At 40.5% G+C, this 23,853-nt stretch overlaps 1 protein-coding gene across 1 annotated transcript; it reads left to right on the top strand.

Moving 5' to 3' along the window:
* Positions 1–1,290: 1,290 nt before the first annotated feature.
* AMACR (alpha-methylacyl-CoA racemase) lies at positions 1,291–23,441 on the top strand. The gene is made up of 5 exons (XM_042875529.1): positions 1,291–1,554; positions 7,290–7,433; positions 9,551–9,711; positions 14,729–14,915; positions 22,388–23,441. Exons 1-5 carry the CDS (start codon positions 1,305–1,307, stop codon positions 22,795–22,797), a joined length of 1,152 nt encoding a protein of 383 aa, XP_042731463.1. The 5' UTR covers positions 1,291–1,304; the 3' UTR covers positions 22,798–23,441.
* Positions 23,442–23,853: the final 412 nt, after the last annotated feature.

The following is a 23,853-nucleotide window of genomic DNA, read 5'->3' on the forward strand; positions in this document are numbered from 1 at the left end:
GACCAAAAGCTGGGGTTGTCCTATCCCTTGAGTTGTTCAAGGCCAGGTTGAATGGGGTTTTGAGCAACATGGTTAAGTGGGAGGTGTCGCTATCCACAGCTGCGTTTTGGAACTAGATGATTGTTAAGGTTCCTTCCAACCCACGCCATTCTATGACTCTATGGTAAAACAGGAGACATTTCTGGCTTAAGCTCCACAATGCTCTTCATGAGGCAGATGTCCCCCACAATGAAGATCTTCCCTTTGTGGCACTGCCGAGCTGATGGCTCCAGATGGGTGAGCTGTGAGCCCTAAAATCTTTAAAATTTGTATTTATTTAAAATCTCAGAGACATATTTGATATAAGCAGTTGTGCCAGCTCTGTCTTGACCACTTTACCTGGGGGATAGGCTGTGAGAGGTGGGGCTGTTCAGTCTGGAGAAGAGAAGGCTCTGGGGAAACCTGGGAGCAGCCTGTCAGTACTTAAATAAGGGCTGCAAGAAAGAGGAGGACAGACTCTTCAGTAGGGTCTGTTGTGATAGGACCAAGGGGGATGGCTTCAAACTAAGAGGGGAGATTTATATTGGATATAGAGAAGTTTTTTAAAATATGGGTGGTGAGGCACTGGAACAGGCTGCCCAGAGAGGTGGTGGGGTGCTCTTTCCCTGAAGACACTGAAGGTGAGACTGGAGCAGTTGTCTGAGCACCCTGATCTAGATGCAGATGTCCCCATTCTTTGCAGGGGACTTGGACTAGATGGCATGTAAGGCTCCCTTACAACTCAAACTATTCTGTGATTCTACGATCTGCTGAGGGCAATCTGCTAAGTGGTTAAGATGTCTATGTTGTGAGAACTGACTCTCCAGCAGCGATTACAACAGCTGTAGCATGACCAGAAAGCCTAGCTAAAGGGCAAAAAACAAACAAAAAATGGAGTATGCCACGGGCAGGCTGAAGAACGTGTGTGTTTGCGGTCTCGTGAACCCTCCGCAGCAGCTTCACAAAGCAAGAAAAGGCGACTAGCGGGGCCCTGTAAAACACGACCCCGCAGTTCTTCTGTAAACTGTTGATTTTCACATTCCTCGCTGTCCGCCTGACCCTCATCCAGAAGGGAAAGCACATCGTAGAGCCTCAGCCTCACCAAAAGCCAACGGCGCGAACAGGAAACCCGCCGCTCGCCAGACATCCGCACCCAGGGCGGAACACGGGACCGATCCAAACGGCCCGAGGGGCGCCACGCCCCGCTCCCCCCCGGGGCCCGTCAGCGCCCGCTGCGGCCGCTCGAGGATCGATGGTCTCGGCGCTCGGCAGGCAGCGGCCGCGCCATGGCGCTGAGCGGGCTGCGGGTGTTGGAGCTGGCGGGTTTGGCGCCGGCGCCGCTGTGCGGCATGATCCTCGCAGACTTCGGGGCCCGCGTGGTGCGGGTGGACCGGGCCCCCCGCTCCGCCGTGGCCACCGACGTGCAGGGCCGCGGCAAGCGCTCCTTGGCGCTCGACCTCAAGCGGCCCCCGGGCGCGGCGGCTCTGAGGCGGCTGTGCGGCGGGGCGGACGTGCTGATCGAGCCCTTTCGCCACGGTGAGGCGGCGGCGGAGCCCCGGTTTAGGAATTGGGGCTGCGCTGCGAGGAGCTGCGCTAGGGGCGGCTCCACGGCGGCGGCTCCGCGAGAGGGAGAGGGCGCGTGCGGTGCTGAAGGGGATCCCTCAGTTTGTGGCCCTTCTGATGTAGGGGGAATGGGAAGGGAAAACAGCTTCTGGGAGTTTATTTCCCTCGGCCGGGTAGGACAGACGGGGATTTGTGGAATCCATCCGACCAGCTGCACCAAAGGGAGAAACCGTGCTGTGCCAGGCCGTGCCCCACACTGCCTGGGGCAGGCTGAGCATGTGGTGCTGGGCACCGGCCGTACGTCTGACAAGGCGTGTGTGAGCGTGGGCTGCGGTCCCGCGGAGTCTGTCGGCCCTGCTTACACTTGCGAGGTTACCTTAGTAGGTAGTCCTGGAGCTTGTGATTCCTCTGCAGGCAGCAGTTGTGTGTGAGATGCTTTATTCATTCATAAATCATGTTTTTAACTTCAAGGATTTCTAGTTCCGAGGGATGGAACTTCTTCCCTACAAGGACAGAATGAGGGAGATGGGGTTGTTCAGCCAGGGGGAGAGACGGCTCTGAAGTGTCCTGGTAGCAGCCTTACAGTATGTAAATAACGGCTGTAAGAAAGACGAGGACAGAGACTTCAGCAGGGTCTATTGTGATAGGACAGGGGGAAATGGCTTCAAACTAGGAGGGGAAATTTAGATGGGATTTACAGAAGAAGTTCGTCACAGTAAGGGTGGTGAGGCACTGGAACAAGTTTCCCAGACAGGCTGTGGACACCCCATTGCTGGAGACATTGAAGGTGAGACTGGAGCAATCTCTGAGCACCCTGATCTAGCTGCAAAGGTCCGCATTCATTGCAGGAGAGATAGGCTATGTGACCTTTAAGAATCTCTTTCAACTCAAATGGTTCTGTGATTCTATGATTATCTGGAAATGCAGGCAAATCTTTAACTACACAGTAAGGTTCATGGCCCAAAAACTACAAAAGGTAAATGTGTGATCCAGCATAAATTTAATGTGAACCAATGAGATGAGAAGGGGTCTAAGTGGAAGGAGAGTTTCTTTAAGCATACATGTACTTTGACCTTCAGACAGTGATCTTGTGGCTCAGTGTTGTTAAACACCCCATCCTCACTGGTATCTGAAAATCTTGCTCATACAATAGCAAGAGATTCAGCAGAAAGTATCTTTTGACTTTGTGTATTCTGAGCCAATACTGTATCTTTCATGTCAAATAAGTGAATTTATGGAGGGAGTATATTTGGTTCTGTCAGTAACTCTTTCTACTGAAAGTTTCTATACAAGCCAGTCCTGAAGCTCTTGTGAACCTTCTTGACAACGGTTCCTATTTTAAGCTATGAATCCTAAAAACTTTTGTCTTTAGGAAGACTGAAATTTTTTTTGATTTCCTCTTGGTAGTTAGATGGACCTTGCTTTTCAGAGTAGGTGTGAGTAGAACTGCGGTACCAAATATCACCTGTTTCTCCGTAAATTAAATATTTTCAGTGCCCAGTAATACAAGAGAAGTAGGCCTGAAGGAATTTGAAGATGTAATAATTCTATGAACAATTTGAAACAAGTTGCAATAATAGGTTCTGGAGTAGAACAGACATATTAGTTATGTCAGTACTGGGACCTGTCCTGTTTAATGTGTTTATTGATGACCTGAACGAGGAGATTGAGTGGACCCTCAGTAAGTTTGTGGATGATACCAAGCTTGGAGGAAGTATCAATCTGTCTGGGGGAAGGAAGGTGCTACAGAGGGGTCTGGAAAGGCTGCATCACTGGGCTGAGGCCCATAAAGATGAAGTTCACAGAATTCCACAGAATTTTATGGAAAGGACCTTTAAGGGTCATCTAATCCAAATCCCATGCAATGAACAGGGACATGCACAACTCAATTAGATTGCTCAGGGTGTGATACAGTTTCTCTTGAAAGTTTCCAGGGACAGGGCTTCAACCACAGGTTGCTCTGGGCAACCTGTTCCAGAGCCTCACCACCCTCACTATAAAAGATTTTCTGCTTATATCCAACGTCAGTCTACCCTCTTCAAGATTGAAGCCGTTTCCATTGTTCTGTCACCACAGACCCTGCAAAAGAGTCTGTCCCTTTCTTGTAGCTTCTCTTCAGATACTGAAAGGCTCACCTCAGAGCCCTCTCTTCTCCAGGCTGAACAGCCCCAGCTCTTTCAGCCTGTAGTTGCTGAAGTGGTGTTCCATTCCTCAGATTGTTCTTGTGGCCCTCGTCTGGATGCACTCCAACAGGTCTTTGTCTCCCCTGTACTGAGGACTCCACATCCCAGTGCAGTACTTCAGGTGAGGCCTCACCAGCACAGAGTAGATGGGCAGGATCACCTCCCTTGCCCTGCTGGCCAAACTTCTTTTGATGCAGCCCAGGATACAGTTGGCTTTCTGGGCTGCAAGGGCACAGTTTCCCATCCATCATTACCCTAGGTCTTTTTAGGAGGACTGCTCCTTTCATCCCCCAGCTTTTATTGGTAATGAAGATTGCCCTGACCCAGGTGCAAGATTTGTTGAACCTCATGAGTTTCACCCGAGCACACTGCTGAAGCCTGTCTAGATCTACCTGGATGGCATTCTGTCCCTCTGGTGTGTTGCCTGCACCACACAGCTTGGTGTCATCAGCAGACTTGCTGAGGGTGCGCTCAACTGCACTGTCCATTTTTTCTTCATTGAAGAAGATATTAAAGAGTATAGATTCCAGCACTGACTTCTGGGGACCCCACTTGTCACTGATCTCCATCCAGATGGAGCCATTGACCACCACTCTAGACTCAATCCTGCAGCCAGTTCTTCATTCATTGAACAGTCCACCCATCAAATCCATATCTCTCCAATTTGGAGAGAAGGATGCTGTGGGATAGCTTTTCAAAGGCTTACAAAAGTCCAAATAGATGATATCAGTGGCTTTTTCCTTGACCATTGATGCAGTGACACCATCATAAAATGCCACTAAGGTTGGTCAAAGGGGATTTGCCCTTGGTGAAGCCATGCTGGTTCTTCCCTGTCACCTCACAGCCCTCCATGTGCCTTAACATAGCTTCCAGGAGGATCTCCTCCATGATCTTTCCTGACACAGAAGTGAAACTGACAAGTTGGCAATTCCTGGGGTCACCCTTTTTACCCATTTTAAAAATGGGTGTGACGTTGCCTTTTGTTCAGTCACCAGGGACATCACCTGATTGCCATGACTTGAAATGTCACTGAGAGTGGCTTGGTGACTACATCAGCTCGTCCCCTCAGGACTTGTGGATGCATCTCATTGGAACCCATAGACTTGTGGATATTCAAGTTCCTCAGGTGCTCAAAGACCTGATCTTTGCTTACAGTGGGAAGGATATTCCCTGTATTACCTGATCTCCCACTACCTAGCCAAACATTTGAGGGCTGTGTGGCAAGCAGTTATCAGAGAAGATGGAAGCGAATAATTTCCTCAGCCTTCTCCTTGTTACTGTTTTACCAGCTTACTGGTGTCACTCACTAGGCGAGTACACCCTCGCGGACTTTCGTTTTATGGCTGAGGTACCTGAAGAAGCCTTTCTTGCTCTTTTTGGCATCCCTTGACAAGGTCAGTTCAAGCTAGGCCTTGGCTTTCCTGACCCTATCCCTATGTAGCCCATCATCTTTTGACCACAAACTCATTGCCAAGTAAGCCATTTTGTTGTCCAGAAAACCAAAGCTCTTCAGCAGCAGTGGCCACAAAGCCAGGTATTTAAAGATCAGATCCTTTGATTTGTTTCCATATCCTTAGCCAACACAGGAGGCAAAGAGGAGATGATGATCGATGCATTGAATTCCTTTAGCTGTTGTCTCAAGGCCCTGAAGCACTTGACCCATGTATAGCTGCTTCATCTCTCCCTATATGGAAAAGCATATGGGGTTATGGCCTTGACAGCTGTACCAGGCTAGGTAGTTTCCTGGTGACATCTTGACTCCCAGCAGACTTCTCTGAGAACAGGGTCTGCTCATCATGTTGGACATCAGTTCCTTGGAGGCAGGAATCACATACAACTAATACCCATCTCTTTTTCTTCAACATGACTCAATAAGACCAAGTGCCAGGTCCTGCACTTTGGCCACAAAAACACCAGAGATTGCTACAGGCTTGGAGCGGAGTGTCTGGATGACAGTGTGGAGGACATGGACCTGGGGGTGCATACTGATGTTCAAATAAACATGAGCCAGCAGTGTGCCCTACTGTCCACAAAGGTCAATGGCATCCTATCTTGTATCAAAAATAGTGTAGCCAGCAGGAGCAGGGAGGTGAATGTTCCCCAGTACTCAGTTCTGGTGAGGCTGCACCTCAGGTATTGTGTTCAGTTTGAGGCTTCTCACTACAAGACAGTTGTAGAGGCCTTGAAGCGTGTCCAGAGGAGGGCAGTGAAGTTCGTGAGAACCTGAAGCACAAGTCTTAAGAGGGAACTGGGCCTGAGGGAACTGGGATTATTTAGTCTGAAAGAAATTCGAGGTAGACCTTATCACTCTCTACAGCCACCTGAAGGGAGGTTATGGTGAGGTGAGGTTTGGCCTCTTCTTCCACATAACAAACAGTAGGGCTAGAGGGAGTGGCCAGAAGTTGGGCCATGGCAGGTTTGGGTTGGATAGTGGGAAGAATTTTATCTCAGAGAGTGGTCAGATGCTGGAAGAGGCTGACCAGAGCGGTAGTTAGTCACTGTCCCTGAAGGTATTCATGAAACATTTAGATGTTGTACTGAAGGACGTGGTTTAGTGGGAAATATTGGTGGTATGTGTGTGGTTGGACTGGATGATCTTGGTGGTCTTTTCCAACCTTGATGATTCTGTGATTCTATGGGGAGTCAATCCCTCCTCTCCAAACTGACTCTGCCTGCAATCCCAGTACAGATAATGGTTTATAGTCTGAACAGAAGGCACTGAACCAATAATGATCTGTATTGATTTGCAACTTGAATCTGCTTCTTTTAAATCCATTATTTTAGAATGCAAGATCAAAAATTTGGGCTTGATTACTGTAAACCCATGCTGATCAAGCCTTTATTTCATTGATTTCTAAAAGTTCCTTTTCCTCTACATTAGAAAACAACACATTTTCTTTTGTGTAATTATTGCGAATAAATTGTGGAATATATAGTGGCATGGTCCATTTGCATTTGTGAGTTAAAAGATACAGGCATGCGTGTTGTACTGAGAGACTAATATGATGAGGAGAATGAGCCTGGTCTAGTGGTCAGCAACCCTGCCCGTAGCATGGTGGTTGAAACTAGATGATCTTAGAGGTCCTTTTTAAACCAGGCCATTCTATGATTCTGTGATACATTCCAGTGAAAAATGGAAGCAATTTCATATCATTTAAATGTGGAAACTATAAGAGTAAACTCTTTCCTGGGGTGAATTGTTTTAAAGTTATGCCTGCTTTTTGTGGCTTTCTACTATAGAGCAGAGCAAGCTCTTGGCCTGCTTTTGGAAAACAAAACAGAAAGCAGAAGAATAAGAAATGACCCTAAACCTTAATTTGCACTTAATTGGCTTGCATTCAAAATGTATGCAGTTTGCTGGTAATTTGTTACATTCTGTCTGTTAATGTTTTAATATGAACAGTGATTTAGAATGTGTTATTTCAGAAATGGCAGTTCATTTCTGTTGTTTTATGAGTAAACCTTGAATCATCTATATGATTAAACATAAACGTGAATTAGGATTCTGTGCTTTGTCTCATTAAGGTGTCATGGAAAAACTTGGTCTTGGTCCAGAGGTCCTTCTGCATGAGAATCCCAGACTCATCTATGCTAGACTCACTGGATTTGGTCAGACAGGAAAATATGCCAAGTCGGCAGGTCACGACATCAATTACCTGGCTTTATCAGGTAGGCTGTAAAATTTTCTGTTGAATGAAATGTTATTTTTCTCCTAAGTCAAGACTCAAGCATTCACTGAGAAGTTCTTTGCACGTAGCTCAGATAACCTCAAATGCAGTCTGATGAGACCACTGACCTGGTCTAAAGCATACCTGTCAATGAAAGGAGGGTTTCTTTCTCCTTCTGCTGCTCCCTGCTCATTTCTCCAGTCAGCTCTGATGTTTGCTTAACCCCTGTGGAAACTCACTCAGGTCCTTAGCAAGTCAAAAACTAACCAGGAAAAAAGAGGATGTTTTTCTGGCAGGAAATTGAGATGAAGCAGTTCATTAAGAGGTCTGACAGACATAAAATGCTCGTATGAGAAAGAATGAAATGTTGTTGGGACTGGACAGTTCTTTTTGGCAGCAACAGTGAGCTGTTAAGCTTGACCAGCATGACTCCTCAGACTGTACAGTTTTTTCCTTCCTTTGTGCTATTTATTGGAATAAGACTTTTTCTTTATAGAAAGGATGGACGTTTTTATGCATTTTTGTCTTTCTTTCTTTAGGAGCTTTTCTCCTAGAAAATCTGATTGTAATCCCCAAAGTTCTGTGGATAATATTGTGTATATTTGTGAGCATCTGCTTTAAAGTAAAGGAAAACTAAACAGCCTAAGCTATGTGAGCATGTTTTGCTTTTCTTCTCTAAGTGTCTGTATTGATACCAAGTGAGAAGAAAGGAAGTTTAAAATAACCTGGTTTTGTCTGTAGTGCTGTTTTCTTACAGTATTGTGTTGTGGACAGAATGCTGATTTCAAGTATCACAGTTCTGCAGGTATGCAGCATTAAACAACAAAATTACCCAACTCTGATGATAGCAATCAGTGCACCTTCAGTGCTGTCAGGCATGGCCTCATTTACTGCTGTTCTCACTACTTCTGATTCTGCTGCCTCTCCAACTGTATGTGGGAGGAGAGAAATTGAGCCAAAAAATTCTTGGTTTCTGCCAGCTTGAAGGAAACAAGACAAAGTATTTTAAAGATATCTGTCCTCAAAAATGAGATATTACATTATGGGTAATTTCCTGATGAACTCTGGTTTTCTTTGAATAAATATGTTAATGTGATGGTGAATGAGAATCCTAAGATTGTTAAAATAGATTTCAGTCGGTGATGTGGCTTTACATTTGCATTACAAGCTTTGCAGAATTATTTGTACAGTGCACTCTGTTGTCTGTACTCAGGAAGTGAGTTGGAGCATTAGCTAACTAAATAGTGCCTCAGAATCATGCAGTTTTCAGGAGATTTTGACAATGTATATTATGAGTCTCAGGCTTAGGTTAAAGGCTTAGGACAGACATGACCATATGCATAGTTTTATTTACCCAAAGGAAGCTAAGAAGAATGAAGTGACAGTAAGAAGGCTGTTCAGATATCAGAAAAATGCTGACAGATTCAGAGCTGTGACTGAGGTAAATTTAGCTACCCTTTACTCTATCCTCTTTCATCTTCTGCATAGTTTCTGGCATAAACATAGGTTCCTAGTGTCTGTTGCATGCAATCAGAGGTTACCTTTGTATGTTATTCGTCCATTCCTCTGATACACAGCCTGTTTTTCAAGGATGGTTCAAGTGAGAGGATAGAATTGAGGATGTCAGCATGAAATCCTTCGTTAGTACTGTTAATTTGTAGGTTATGCGCACTGAAGATTGTAAATCTGCATTTTTACTTTAAAAACTTCAAACGAGGAAAATTCACTGTTGTTGCTCTGAGGAATGTTCGTAACCCCTACTGAATTTTTAATGGGAGTTCTATCCATGCAGAAGTATTAATATGGAACTATTGTACACAAGTTAATTTTCTGTGAAATGTACTTATGTAGCCAAATGATCAGTGATTTTTCTACGAAATTCTAACTTCTTTATTAATTTATATTTAGATACGTCTTTATTGATGTGATTTCAGGTATGCTGTTATTTTGTGAATGACAGAGTAACTATTTGCTAAAATGTTGCAGGAGGTGAATCAGAAAGCCATTGAGAGAAGTTTGCTTTGGCCTGATTTTACCTGCATAAATTGAAAAGAATGAAACTTGACTTACAAACATCAGTGTTAATGTGTATGTTTGCTTTGTTTACTCTGCTTTCAGGTGTGCTGTCAAAGCTGGGTAGAAAAGGTGAAAATCCATATGCACCTTTAAATCTTCTAGCTGATTTTGCTGGTGGAGGTGTGTTATGTGCACTGGGCATTATTATAGCCCTTTATGAACGTACCATATCTGGCAAAGGGCAGGTTGTTGATGCAAGTATGGTAAGTCTTGTCTTGGGAAAGGGGTGGAAAAGTGGTTGAATTTGTTTTTCAGGACTTTTTTTTTATTTTTTCCCCACTCTAAATCTCTTAAAAGGAGGAAGTTGGAGCTACTGACTAACTTTAAAATTGAGAACTTGGAGTGGGAAAGTAAATAACCTCATAAAACAGCTATTTTTTCTACCTGTAGGCAGATTTCATAGGTCACTGTTACCATGACATCTTTTGAACATGGGAGACATACTGAAGCTCTTCTCCAGTGCCTTTCCCTATTTTTCTTCTGCCAGTCTAACTTCTTCAAAAACTGTTAGCTGTGTACATTTGGTGAATAAATTTGATATTTAGAAATAGGGTATGCAATAAACAATACATTACAGCAAAAATAATGATCCTAATAAAATATTTGCATTAGTTTTGTCCTAGACAAAAGTGCTTGTCAATTAGAGGTGGATCATGTCTTATGAGAAGCACTGTTCCCTAGAAGAATTACACAGCCATGGATCATTGCCAAGAAATTAATTTCAAATGCTTTGCATTAATGTGCTGTAAAATAAAGGATAATTCTTTTGTTGCTTAATAATTAATATTGCAGAATTTTTAATCACAGAATCATAGGATGGCTTGGGTTGGAAGTGAGCTCAAGGATCATCAAGCTCCAACCCCAGTACAGGGCCACCCATTTACACATATAGAATTAATATATGTTCACATTTATTCTTGAAACCTTTCAAGTGTGCTGTCTCCCCCCGCTCCTCACCTCTCCTCCCTTCTCTCTTTCACTTTCCTCCTCTCTGAATTTGTGTGTGGGCTTGTTTTATTTCTAATTATTTTTAAAGTGTTTTTTGCATTCAGGTGAATGATGGGCAAAGGATTGGGTTTAGTAAATTCACAGAGGATGTGGATGTGGGAAGAGCTGCAAGCATGTTGGATGACAGGATTAGAATTGAAACTGACCTTTACAAATCAGAGAGATGACCTGAAAAGAATTGGCTGAAACTCATTGAGACCTTTGCTCTGTAATTTTCTAAAACAGAAACAATTAGTTGCACAAATGTGATATGAGAACAATAGTCTGAAGTATCATCCTGGAGGTTTATAGTAGTCACAAGCTGAACATGAGTCAACAATGTAATATTGTTGTAAAACACATACACACTGTATTGGGATGTATAAACAGGAAATACAGCCGGCAAGGTTTCTTAAGTGATTCTTCCAATCTGGTCAGTATTTCTAAAGCCTCAGAAAAATACTTTTTCTGACACTGGACATTGTCCTTCAGAAAAAAAAGGTCCCACTAAAGGAGATCTAATGAACATAACAGAAATGATTATGAGTGTAAAAAATGTGGCCTACAAAGGAAAATTGAGAAGATTTGCATCTTTGAAAACATATGGCAAGTCTTCGAATACTTAAAACACTTCTTGTAGTTCAGAATAGAATGGTTCAATTGGAAGGGACCTTAAGAGATAATTTAGCTCAACTATTTGAAGTATTACTTCATCTTCACTACTCACAGAAACACAGAGTTGTAGGGGCTGGAAGGGACCTTTAGAGATTATTGAATCCAACCCCCTTGCAAAGCATGCTTCCTACAGCAGGCTGCACAGGTAGGCGTCTAGGTGGGTGTTGAGTATCTCGAGAGAAGGAGAATCCACAACCCTCCTAGGTAGCCAATTCCAGTGCTCTGCCATCCCTACTGTGAAGAAGTTCCTTCACATTATTGCTGCAGAATTTCCTATGCTCTAGTTTTCAGCTGTTACAGAATCACAGAATCCCATAAAAAAAAAAGTCCCATGGCCAGGACTGGAGAGACCTCAAGGATCATGAATCTGCAACCCCCCTGCCACATGCAGGGCCACCAACCTCCCCATTTAATACTACACCAGGCTGCCCAGGGCCCCATCCCACCTGGCCTTGAACACCTCCAAGGACAGGGCATCCACAGCCTCTCTGGGCAGCCTGTTCCAGCACCTCACCACTCTCTCTGTAAAGAACTTCCCTGTGACATCCAACCTCAATCTTTCCTCACTCAACTTAAAACCATTTCCCCTTGTCCTGCTGTTATCTACCCTTTCAAAGAGTTGATTCCCCTCCTGTTTGTAGGCTCCCTTTAGGTATTGAAAGGCTGCAATGAGGTCACCCAGCAGCCTCTTTTCTCCAGGCTGAACAAACCCAGCTCCCTCAGCCTGTCTTTGTAGGGGAGGTGCTCCAGTCCCCTGATCAACTGTGTGGCTCTCCTCTGGACCCTCTCCAACAGCTCCTTGTCTTTCTTGTACTGGGGGCTCCAGACCTGGATGCAGTACTCCAGATGGAGCCTTGTCCTGTCCCCACAGACTGCTGAGAAGAGGTTACGCATGTACCTTTGACTCCCACATTTAAGATATTTATAAACATTGATAAGATCTCCTCTTTTCTCAAAGCTGAACAGATGCAGGTTGCTCTGCCTTTCCTGATAAGAGAGGAACTTTAAGTTACTAAAAATGTGAAAGTATTTGTATAAGATCCTAAAAAATAAAATATTTTAAGTTACTAAAAAAATTATGTGAGTCTAGTCAGTGCAAGTCTACTAATGTCCTTATAAGATCTCTGGCTCATTGGGAATGAAATGTGGGATATTTTTTGGTTGTAGGAACATGTGTCAGATGCTTACCTCAGACGAATTAAGTAACTGGTCTGGACAGCTTCATGTATTGTCTCTTCTCATTGACTCTACTAAAGTCAATGAGGATCATAGGTTTCAGTACAGTGGGCACGATAGTTCCCACATGCTGAGTATGATGCAGGGTGGATGCCACGAATCAGTATGATAGGCACAGGGATGCTTCTGCACTCCCACATGTGTGAGTTAGGACAACACTTTGGATTCACTTGAAATTTAGACAGAGAGTCTACAGCTGTTGGTAGGCAGCTGATCAAGCATGACTCACTGCCTGTGGAAAGACAGCCACAGGAAAAGATGGTGATAATGATCACTTGCATAATAGTCCCATGGCAAGAGCATTTAGCTGACTGACAGAAGGCTGGAGTTCCAGGTCTCTCTCATCCTGGAGATGTTCAAAAGTAAAACTCCCACATCCTAGAAGAGTTCCTCAGTCACGAGGATAGAAGTTAGATTGGTGTGGGTTTATTCTCAGTTTTGTTTGAACTGTTTCATTCTGCTGAGGGAACAGAGGACTCATGGAACTAACAGAGGTCATCCAGGGGAATTGTGCCTCTGGATTCTCATCCCTCCTTCAGAAGCTGTTGATGCTTTTAACATTAGGATATCATTAAATGAAATGCCTAATGATTATGATAATCACTGTATGGTTAGGCTAAAGTGAAGTCTTGCCATGTTGTCCTTTTCATGTTTTAAAAGAAAGTGACCACATTAATGTATGTATGTGGTGTAATTTGAGCATGCCTTTGTAGATTTGTTGAGGATACTAGACACTTTGGTCTGAAGTGCAGCCGACTTAATGAAGAAGCTGGCTGCCCAGTGACCCAGGTAGGGGTATTTTGAAATCCATGTATCAGACCAAAATAGTAGTGCTATTTTTTGTGTCCCCAGGGCAGATAATACATTGGATAGATATCGTCAATAGTTCTGACAAATTTTTGGAACCAAAATCTAACTTGTAGTTAGAGCTTATTCTGGAATTAGCCCTTACTTGCAGTGTTTTTTGTGTAATTCTTTGTTAAAATGAGCAGTGCAAGATTTAAGTGGCAGGAAATTGAGAAAGAGGTCAAGCAGTACGTATTAAATGAAAACGCCTTCATGACTGCATATTTCAAAGATTTTCATACTTTAAATTCTTGTTTTAAATGGTAGAAATTAATATAAATGAAAAATTAGTAGCTTTTTATTGTGATGCATACACTGTGAAAATAGGACGTCATCTAATTTTAATCATGATGTTTACACAATCCTTATTAGCACACAGCTTGAGGGATCTTGTATCAATCCCATTGACATTTCTATGTTTTGAGACTATGCAGCATTTCTCTTTACAGTCACATATAATGCTCATATAACAGATGTATGTACATTATGCATTATTACATGCTTATTGTATATTATATACATATATTAGATATGTATTATACATTACATACATATATATTACATATTATATATAATGTGTAACAAATATACATAGAATACTGGTGAGAACATCTTACAAAAAAGAAAATTACATCTTACAAAATTACCAACCTGTAATAAAACAAAATTAATGCTATTTTGCCTTTCAAGCTCCTAGTATTACTACAGAGATATGAGTGTTGACTAGATAATTACACAGCTCAGGTTTTTCACTTTTCCATTGGAATGTTTCTGGTCATGTCCTATTACTGTCATATCTTCTCTTACAATTTTTCTAGTGCACTCAGAAGAAATTAGACCTTGTTGGTGAGCGAAACTGTAGAGTATGGTTTGCTTGGAAAGACGGGAACAAGTAATTACATAAAAGCTGAACAACTTGAATTTTCAACTAGTTGTGCTTCGCATAACCAAAATTTTGAGGAGAAATCTGAAACAGAATTAACCATGTTTTTAGTGCTATATTCATGAGACACTTGCCTATTCAAAGGTTACCCTGGTATGTGGCTGTACTTCTCGGTGACAAGAGTGGGAGAATGTATTTTTTAACTTAGGGATCCAGATGAGCTTTTCGGTTTACATGTTGTAGTAAAATTTTAACTTTCAATTTCCTTTTAGTTGTAAAAATAGCAGTATAGTCAGTACATTCAAGAAAATAGTGTTCAGAATTGTATGTTTTTATATATTTTGTATAGTTTTATATACATAAATATATGTGCATGAAGATAAAAATACAGAAAAACTGATACTTAAAGGATTGATGCTTACTGGTATAGGTATCTTGATTTCTAGAGGTAGAACGCTTGATGGTATGCAATGTTCTACAGAGGCAAGAAGTTTATTCTTTCAACGAAAATTACTTATTGTTCTCTCTTAGTGGATATAAAATTGCTGAAGATTTACTGAAGCTGTTGTTTTGTTTTTCTGTGCGTCTTTAAGGTAGAAGGAATAGCATACATAAGTTCTTTTCTGTGGAAATCACAAAATTTGGGACTCTGGAATAGACCGCGAGGTGAGAACCTACTAGACAGTGGTGCACCATTTTATGAAACCTACAAGACCTCTGACGGAAAGTTCATGGCTGTTGGTGCAATTGAGCCTCAATTCTATGACCAGTTAATAAAGGGTGAGTAGCCTGGAACAGTTTTTTCTCATCAGCAATGCATTATTGAATGACATGAAGTTAGTCCTGTTGATTTCTTTGTAAAAGCCAAACACTTCTTGAAACCAAATGGATAGTGTGGTAGCAGAAGATTTTCCTGCTCTCAGAATTGATTTGTTTGTATTTCATCCTTGTGTGTTACCCTCAGATACTACACTTAAGTGAGAAATTTTCTTCTGGGTTTACAGCATTGATTGTCCATGATGTGGCTTGGTTTAAGCACTAATGAACTATTTTTTGGAACCGTTTTCTTCAATGGAAAGTGAATATGCTTTAAAAGAAGACTTAATTTTTTGACACTGCAAATAAGATTGCAAGAAGTTTCCATTATTTCTGCTATAAAATTTTTAAAGAGGATTGAACTTATTTTAGAAGTAAATGCTTATTGGAAATAATTAAACTGGGAAAATTTTATAAAAAACAAAATTTTATGAATTAATTTCTGTTGCAGAATTTGAGTGTTCTTTTTTTGTGTGTGTGTCCAGCTGTGGATGTGATTTCTGTATTTGACTTAAGAGTTTTGAAATAGGATTATAAAATTCATGTTTGATAAATGAGGATGAATCATGATATAAAACCTATATAAAACAATTAGAAAGTGTCTAGGGGAGTGTTATGAAGATGGTGAGGCTCTGGAGGGCAAGATGTGAGAGCTGAGGGCTCTGGGTAAGCTGAGGGGAGGCCTGATGGCGACTGCAGCTCCTTATGGAGCGGAGGGCAGCGCTGAGCTCTGCTCTGTGTGACAGCGACCGGGCCGAGGGAACGGCATGGAGCTGCGCCAGGGGAGGGCGGGGGTGGGGAAAGGCTCTGCACCAGAGGGCGGTGGGCACGGAACAGCCTGCCCAGGGCAGCGGGCACGGCATTGAGCTGCTGCCGCTCACAGAGCTTTTGGAGAGTGCTCTGACACTGAGTTTGGATTCAGGTGGTGCTGTGTGGAACCAGGAGTTGGACTCAGTGATCCACACGGTCCCTTCCAACTCAGGATATTCTGTAATTCGCTGCAGAATCATTATTGCATGAGCTTAAAACATACAGTAATGTTTTAATTTCAGAAATTTATGGCATTGATTAAATTAAATCTTACTTCCCAAAATAATTTGATGTATGTTTTCTGTTTCTAGTGTTCTGAGTATGAAATACTTCAAAAGTTGTCAATCTAATTTTAATTTTGTTTAATGAGAAGGAGTACCAGCATATGATATAACTAATGTGGATATTTTCAGACAGTGTTACGTGTACAGCTTTTTTGTACAGATGACTTAAACATGGTAAATCTTTGCTGAGTGAGGATGACGGTGCCTTATTCAGTGACTCTTCACTGATGATTCTGTCAGTTGTAGAGTTGGTACTTTCTCATAGGCAGTTACTGCCAGCTCTGCCCCAGTCTGTGCTAACAAGAGCATAGTCAGTTTTTTAGGAGTTTTTGAAAATCAGGAGTGAAGTTAAGACAAGATGACATGAAGGTACAGGGTTGTAAGATGAGACATGCCTGTGATGAGTGAGATCCCTAAATAGCTAAGGGCTGTTTATCAGAATTGTTGCATGTTGATATGTGAAATGCAATTGGCAGGCTTCTGAAGTAACTCACTGATTCGCTTAGCACTGTGTGGTGCACCCAGATGCTAGGTTTGGGAGATCCATGTTCCTGCCTGAAGATAGTTGTACACCTGTTTCTAGTTGACCTGAGAATACCGTGTATGTCTTTTAAGTTCAATTTCTGTGCTACTCTTTCTTGAAAGAGATTGTTGTTTATTTCATGCTGCAGTTCTTGGAAATGCTATTTTCATCCAACCTCTGCAATCTTTCTTCACGTGCAAGAAACAATTTGAGATGAAAAATAAGTGTAAAGCTATATTGAAGTAAAATTTAACCTCCTATTTTGGAAGTTACGAATCGGAATTCCAGTACATGTCTTTAGAGTCTAGGCCCATATTAAATACAAGGGAAAGAAAAAAGGAATAGATCTGCAGTACTCATGGCTACAATGTTTTATTCTTCTCAGGAGGGTAAGTCGCAGGAATGGAATAGAATCCATAGTTGTTATTAAAGGAAGTAGATTCTGTAGTGGAGTCGAGTGTTGGTCTGTCACTTTTTCTCAGTGAACCTTTGCTGAGCACCCCAGCATCATGTGCTGATTTTTGTCCAGGATGAAGTCTTAGACTTTTCTGTCAGGAAGCCAGTCACGTGTTCTGCAAAAGTCGTGATAGATGAATCTGGTGTTCACACAGTGTATCATGATCACTGTCTAATTTCTGTCTTAACTAGATATCTATTTATTGAGAAAACTGCTGAAATCTATTTTCCCCTTTGTGATTTTTCAGAAATTTGTAGCGTAAATTTGGAGCAGTAACTATAAATTCATCTGTCTGTGCTTTATTTTCATGCTTGAAAATAAATTCCATTTGCTTAAAATGTGTGTTTACTTAATTTTAACGGCTGAAGTTTCAGAAGTTATTTCAGCTATAAAATACTGTGTACTATAAAATATGTGTACTTAGATGTAAGTTACAGAATCACAGAATGTCAGGGATTGGAATGGACCTCAAAAGATCACGTAGTCCAATCTCCCTGCTGGAGCAGGAGCACCTAAGTCAGATTACACAGGAATGTGTCCAGGTGGGTTCTGAGTGTCTCCAGAGAAGGAAACCCCACAACCTCCCTGGACAACCTGTTCTGGTGATCTGTTACCATTACTGTGAAGGTGTTTTTTTCTCATATTAATATGGAATCACCTGTGTTCCAGCTTGCACCCATTGCCCTTTGTCCTAAGTATCTATGTTCTCAGGCTGAGATGTATAATCACAGTTGTGTGTGTTTCAGTGAGATTCTTTAAAAAAATCAATGTTACAGACTGCAGTCCTTTAAGGACTGCTTTTTGCCTATCCGTTTTTTCTCATTTCTTGTCACTAGTTTTCTTTCTGTTTTCTGTAAAAGTGAGACTGAACTAATATTTTTTCACTACACTGTTTTTAAAATAAGTTGTCTTTCCTCATTGTATTCGTGAGCATATTATGATTTTTTTTTATGCTTTCACATAGGAATAATTACCCCCTTCAGTAGCTCTGCTTGCAAGCTTTCTGAGGCAGTAATGTACTGAATTAGAACAGATGGTTTGTCTTACGGCTCTGGGAATTTTCTTCCTTTTTGAGATATCTGTTACAGCAACTCCGTTCGGAATTTAAGCTTTTGAATGTGACGGAATGAGAAGCAGCTTGTGAGAACTGTATTCCTATTTCACAACCCAGGGAGCTTTGACTTAGGCTGAGTTGTCTGTTCAAGGTATTAACTTTCTGCTTTGAGGTAGCTTTAAAATAGTGTGTTCCAGTTTCCATAATTTTATTTCATACTTAATTTTTTCCCTCTGTAATTCTGGTCAGTTCTGCTGGTGCTGTTCCAGATAAAATCTAAAGCCTCTTTACGTCTCTCTGTCCATACTCACAGAATAAGTTACTTTTACCATTCTTTTCTAATGAGAACACAAGAATAGAGGTTTTGTGAAAGTAATAGTTGGAGATTTAAGGATTGCAAAAGTGAGCGGAGGACATGGTTTCTGAAGGAGTTGTCACTGCCCTGAGAATTCTGTTGGCTTTTGCTTCACTTCAGTGTTTTCCTTAAGAATTAAGAACCCAGTACTGGAATTGAGTGCAGTTAATGAAATAGCGAGGAAAGTTCTTTCTTAAGGATCTTCAGGGGGAAACTTAGTAAGTCAAAGAAAATACATCTTGGTTTGAGAAAAATGTTGGCTTTTGTGGATTGTGTTCAGCAGGGAAAATTAAATTTTTTATCACAGATTTTTAAAATGTAAAAATAAATTGGTTATAAGAGAGACTGAAGCTGTATGAAATAGATATGGTAAATAATTGGTGTAATACCTTCAGTATCATGAGTTGAATTCTGACTTCACTGCAGACCTTTTCCTGTTCACAAGCATGCTTAATCTTTTTGCTGATATTATTATTACAAAAGTTAGCCAATGAATAACGAAAATATCTTTGCATTTTACAAGAAACCTGGTGTAACGTACATGTGCTATTTATATGAAGTCTCAGTATTTAGATAAAAAGAGTCAGAATGTCTTCCTGCTGACCTATAAACTGCAAGTTTCTTTGATGTTTAGCAGTATGAGCTTAGTTTTGCAGAAGCCAAGCTAAGAGAGGCATGTAGAACATGAGGTTCATATATCAGGTAAGAAGCATGAACTTTGCCCTGCCTGTGGCAGTGGAGCTAGAACTTGATCCTTGGGGTCCCTTCCAACCCAAGCCATTCCATGGTTCTATTATTCTATGAACTTCACTGTATAAAGTGAACTTTGTGTAAATTTACATTGATAGGAAAAGCAGAAACAGTCACAAGTATGAAAATGTGTTTAATAAATGTTTTATGACATGAGCAACTACTATTTAAAAGGATGGAAAAAAATTTAGAAAGCACTTGAAAAACATAGTTAAATCTTTTTGAAGGATTTCTCCAGAGCTCTCCATTTAGTGATGGTGACATACCATATACTGTTTCAAAAATCTATAAATGTTCTGAATTCAATGCAACATCGTTGTTAAGAAACGCACTGAGTGCATGAACCTTATAGTTCGCAATTAAATTGGAGCTAGTGGTCCTAATGGTTTCCTCATTACATTTTGGACAATTTTCCCACATAATTTTAGGTCTTGAGTTTGCTTTGTATGAGTTTATTTTAAAATTTCTGCAGAAGTTGTGTTTCCAATTTGTTGCTTCAGTAAATAGTGTGCAGATAATGATTCAATAAAGCCGTGGCAATTATGAGAAAGCATTGCAAGGAGGCCTAATTCTTCTTTTTTTTAAAAAAAAAACCATTATGTCAAAGCTGTACCAGGTAGGTTATTTGGCTTTTTAAACAAAAATCTTTAGATGAAAATCAAACAAGAAAAGCTTGGAAGCCAGTCTTGATTGCTCTACCAGATACTCTGTGTAAAGGATATTTTGCTTTTGATTATTTTGGGTGAAATATGTCATTTTGTGGTATCCCAAACAATTCTGCGCTGTGTAATTGTTTCCTTGTTGACTCAGTTGTTCCTGCTGCAATTCTCTTCATCTGCACCACGAATGGTTAGCACAAGCTGGAAAATGAGAGGCTTTGGTGCTTAAGTGTTGTCAGTTCATACTATTTAAAGTTGAGGTCTTCAGTGGCCCTTGGAAAACAAGCGTGTAATATTAAATTCTAGGTTCTGCATATTGTTCTGTTTTACTAGAGGATGTGTGGTTAGATTCAGCCAACTTTCCATCTGGCACAGTCTCCAGACGTAATTGTGTAATGGGATAACGGTAGATCTTTATTCGTATTGGACGGAATGGTAGAATGAAAAGCAAAATCAATAAGCATATTGATGCTAACCAGACAGTGTTCCCAGTTGACCTAATTTTAGGCATTGGGACGGAGTGTCAGGTAGTATACTGTTACTTAGATTTCCACCTGTTGTGGAAGGTAAACTTAAATCACCTCCTAGTTCTTAAGTAAACCGTCTCACACTGTTCATTCTCAGTTAAATGATCAACTCCGTTTTGTAAGGATCATTAGGTTCAATTTAATTATGGATACTTAACCACTGTGAGTACTTAATCCTTTTGTGTGAGTAGCTATCCCATTATGATATGAATGGCCAGGAATAATATTAGTGATCTAAGGTGCATGTGACCTTGTGACTTGATAAGGACAAAGGCTTATCATGTAATAGTAGATAATGGAGTATTCTTGGGAATCTGTAATTTGATGGCAACATTATTATTCTGCCTTTGGCTGTCTTGATTTTCTTCTAAATGTGAACTACTATATTTTTGCATCTGGACATTAGCAATTTTCTGTGCTATATTGTGCAGTATCAAAGTAAGATTTAGAAGCATGTGTTCATTTTAAAATTACTGTTTAAGAATCTTGGGAGCAGCACCATTTCATATTAGCTTTGTAATTTGGAGGCAACTGAGAGGCCCAAGAAATGCATGTGGTGGAGATTCTGAGGAATGAGAAAGAAGGTGTTTTCTTTTCTTCTCTTTTGTGTTCCTCTTAGCTGCATTTCCACTCCTTTCAGTGATAACAAAGATGTAGAAATAGTTCAAGATACAGAAATGTTGCTGGTTTTTTTTTTTTTCCTATCAGCAGCTGAAGATGGGAGTTCTGTGTAGATGCTACATGCAAACAGCATCTATTACATAAGCTTGTTAACAGTTGCACATCAGATCATTGTTCTGATAGTAGCTGTATCAAAAGATGAAAGGATGGCTTGAAACCAAAATTTTGCAGAGCTCTACATTTTCTCTGCCTTTTTCATAGAGCAGTTTTTTGTTTGTTTTAAAGCATAATGATATAATTGTTCTCAAGCCTTTCTTAATTTCTGAGATTAACTTCTGTCCTGTACGCGATTTCTGCATTTTGTCTGCTTCATTGAAGCTGTTAAATTTCAGCATGTGATCATTTTGAGTAACCTTCTATGTACCAGTTCTGAATTCTGTTTGATGTAGACTGGAAATACAGGTTAATTATGTTTCTTGTTTCTTATTTCTTTTTTGCTTCTCATTAAGAAGAAATGTTAGCAATTCTTCCATCTCCTTCAAGTAGGAGTATGGAGTACAAAGAGCAGAATATGTGAGAACAGAAATAGAGATGGGAAATTGCTGCAAAAGAGAGATCTGAACCTCCACACTGAGAAAGAAAGTGATGCCTAGTTGGGAGAAGGGCTTAGGACCCCTTAGTTCAGAAAATTTTCAGTACAAAGCCTACATACCAAACTGTTGTGTCTCAGAAGGGCTATGTGTATTGTATACCTAGGTAGCCCATGTGACTGACCTGGTAAGCTGGGTTCTTAAGCAGTTAGGGGGTGTAAGTTTAAGAGCAAAAGCAGAAGAATCTGAGCCTAGGAAGTGCTGGAGAGGTGAAAGCAGTGGATGCTGCTGGAGCCCATTTGGACTGAGTGGGTCTGAGAAGCGGATCAGTTAGCCTGTATCCTCCCACAGCCAAGCTATATCATTCGCATTGAGCCTGACCATATCCATCCTCACTGTCTTCTCAACTCTAGCATGGAAATACTCAATGATTTTGGACTCTTAACAGCTTCTGAGTCATGAGTACATTGCTGCATCCCTCAACCCAGTCAGCAGAGTTTTGTACTTCCAAGTAGATAGCACAGTATCTATTCCAGAAAATGTTTTCAGGACGAAGTGTTACCTCTGAAGTGTCTATAAAAAGGATGAACTTAGTTAAATACTGTTTGCTCTAATTGGAAATCATGTAACATTTTATTTTTCTGCTCCCTCACCTATGTCGTCAGTATCCTAGTGATATTTTTTTCAGTTAGTATGACATGCTGCATTGGACTGTCTGCAAAATAATAGGATATGGATAGACGTACTTACGTAGGGGCAGCACTTTATTTTATCTAAGCTAAGTTGTTCTGCTTTTCTCCTTTCAGGTCTTGGGCTAGATTCAAGTAAACTTCCCAATCAGTTGAGTTTCTCTGATTGGCCTGAAATGAAGAAAAAGTTTGCATCCATCTTTGCACAGAAGACACAAAGTGAATGGTGCAGTATATTTGATGGATCTGATGCCTGTGTGACCCCTGTTCTATCCTTTGATGATGCTCCCTTACATCAGCATAACAAACAAAGGAGTTCTTTTATCAAAAATGATCAGGAAGAGATAAGTCCTAGACCTGCTCCTCTTCTTTCAAGGACCCCTGCTGTTCCATCATTTGAAAGAGATCCTTTTATAGGCGAGCACACAGAAGAGGTACTTCTAGAATATGGATTTACTCAGGAAGAGATTGCAAAACTTTATTCTGATAAAGTAATAGAATCCAACAAACTAAAAGCTAATTTATAACCTGATTATGCAAATCAGATGAACTTTGGGCTAATGCAGTAAGATTTAATGTATTGAATGACATGACAAATGAATATTTGTGTGCTGTTTCTTTTAAATGAATATTAATAATAATATATGAATGAATAATAAATGAAGTTTTAAATCTAATGGAGAATACTGGGAGTTCTGTATTTGTGTACCTGGATGGTTTGTTGTCTACAGCGACACCAAAAATGTGTTCTGAAGTTCTGTGCTGTTTGTCATAGTAAGCAGATGTAAGTCCTCAAAATATTTTTTTAAACTGTATATCCTGTGAAACTTTTGGTTCTTTTAACTCATAGTTAAACTGTTCCTTTGTAATGTATGCCATAATTAATTGAAGGCAATTCTATTCTTAAAATACAGTTAAATGCTTACTAAGCAGTTGATTCTTTACTCATACATTAATGGGAATCTTATCATATTGGTTGATTTACCTTATCATACCAAAACAATGATCCAAGTAATGCTGTTTCCTTGTGTTGCTACAGAGTTATTATGATAAAGTAATTGTATTTAGTATCCTGTCTATGTTTTCTTAATACAGTCTCCTGATTGTATTATGTTCAGCATCCCAGTTTGCCTAAAAATAATTTTGGAAATAAATTCCTCATTGTAAAATATCTGCCAAATATTGATATTTTACTTTCTTTCTGGAAAAATGAAAGGCATGGGTAGTTGCACAGGTTTTAAACAAAGGTTGTACTGTAGTGGTTGTTATTTCCTTCAAAATTAGTAATTTGAAACGTTCTTTTCTCCTTCAACACAAATTATATATATTTACAATAATTAGTTATATATGGATTTAAATATAATCCTCCTTAGTTCAGTGTGTGAAGAATTTTGACACAACGGGTTGTTATTTTAAATAATTTTGGTCATTTTTTAATCTTGCTGAAGATAGGCTGGTTGCTTCTGAAGATTTCCGAAGCTGAGATACACTTTATTTTACATTTGTCATGGCAAAGTGTCTGCATTACTACTATACAAAAAGACTTTTCACATTCATTTTTATATTGCACAAACACCTGAATG

The sequence above is a fragment of the Lagopus leucura genome, unplaced genomic scaffold (assembly GCF_019238085.1).
Source record: "Lagopus leucura isolate 7727_CA_CO unplaced genomic scaffold, USGS_WTPT01 Super-Scaffold_100014, whole genome shotgun sequence".
NCBI classification, from domain to species: Eukaryota; Metazoa; Chordata; class Aves; order Galliformes; family Phasianidae; genus Lagopus; species Lagopus leucura.

Excerpts from the sequence above, each read along its gene's own strand:
- AMACR (XM_042875529.1), top strand. The coding sequence starts at position 1,305 with ATGGCGCTGAGCGGGCTGCGGGTGTTGGAGCTGGCGGGTTTGGCGCCG. Across the intron at positions 1,555-7,289 it reads GATCGAGCCCTTTCGCCACG|GTGTCATGGAAAAACTTGGT; the intron begins GTGAGGCGGCGG and ends TGTCTCATTAAG. Across the intron at positions 14,916-22,387 it reads CTATGACCAGTTAATAAAGG|GTCTTGGGCTAGATTCAAGT; the intron begins GTGAGTAGCCTG and ends TTCTCCTTTCAG.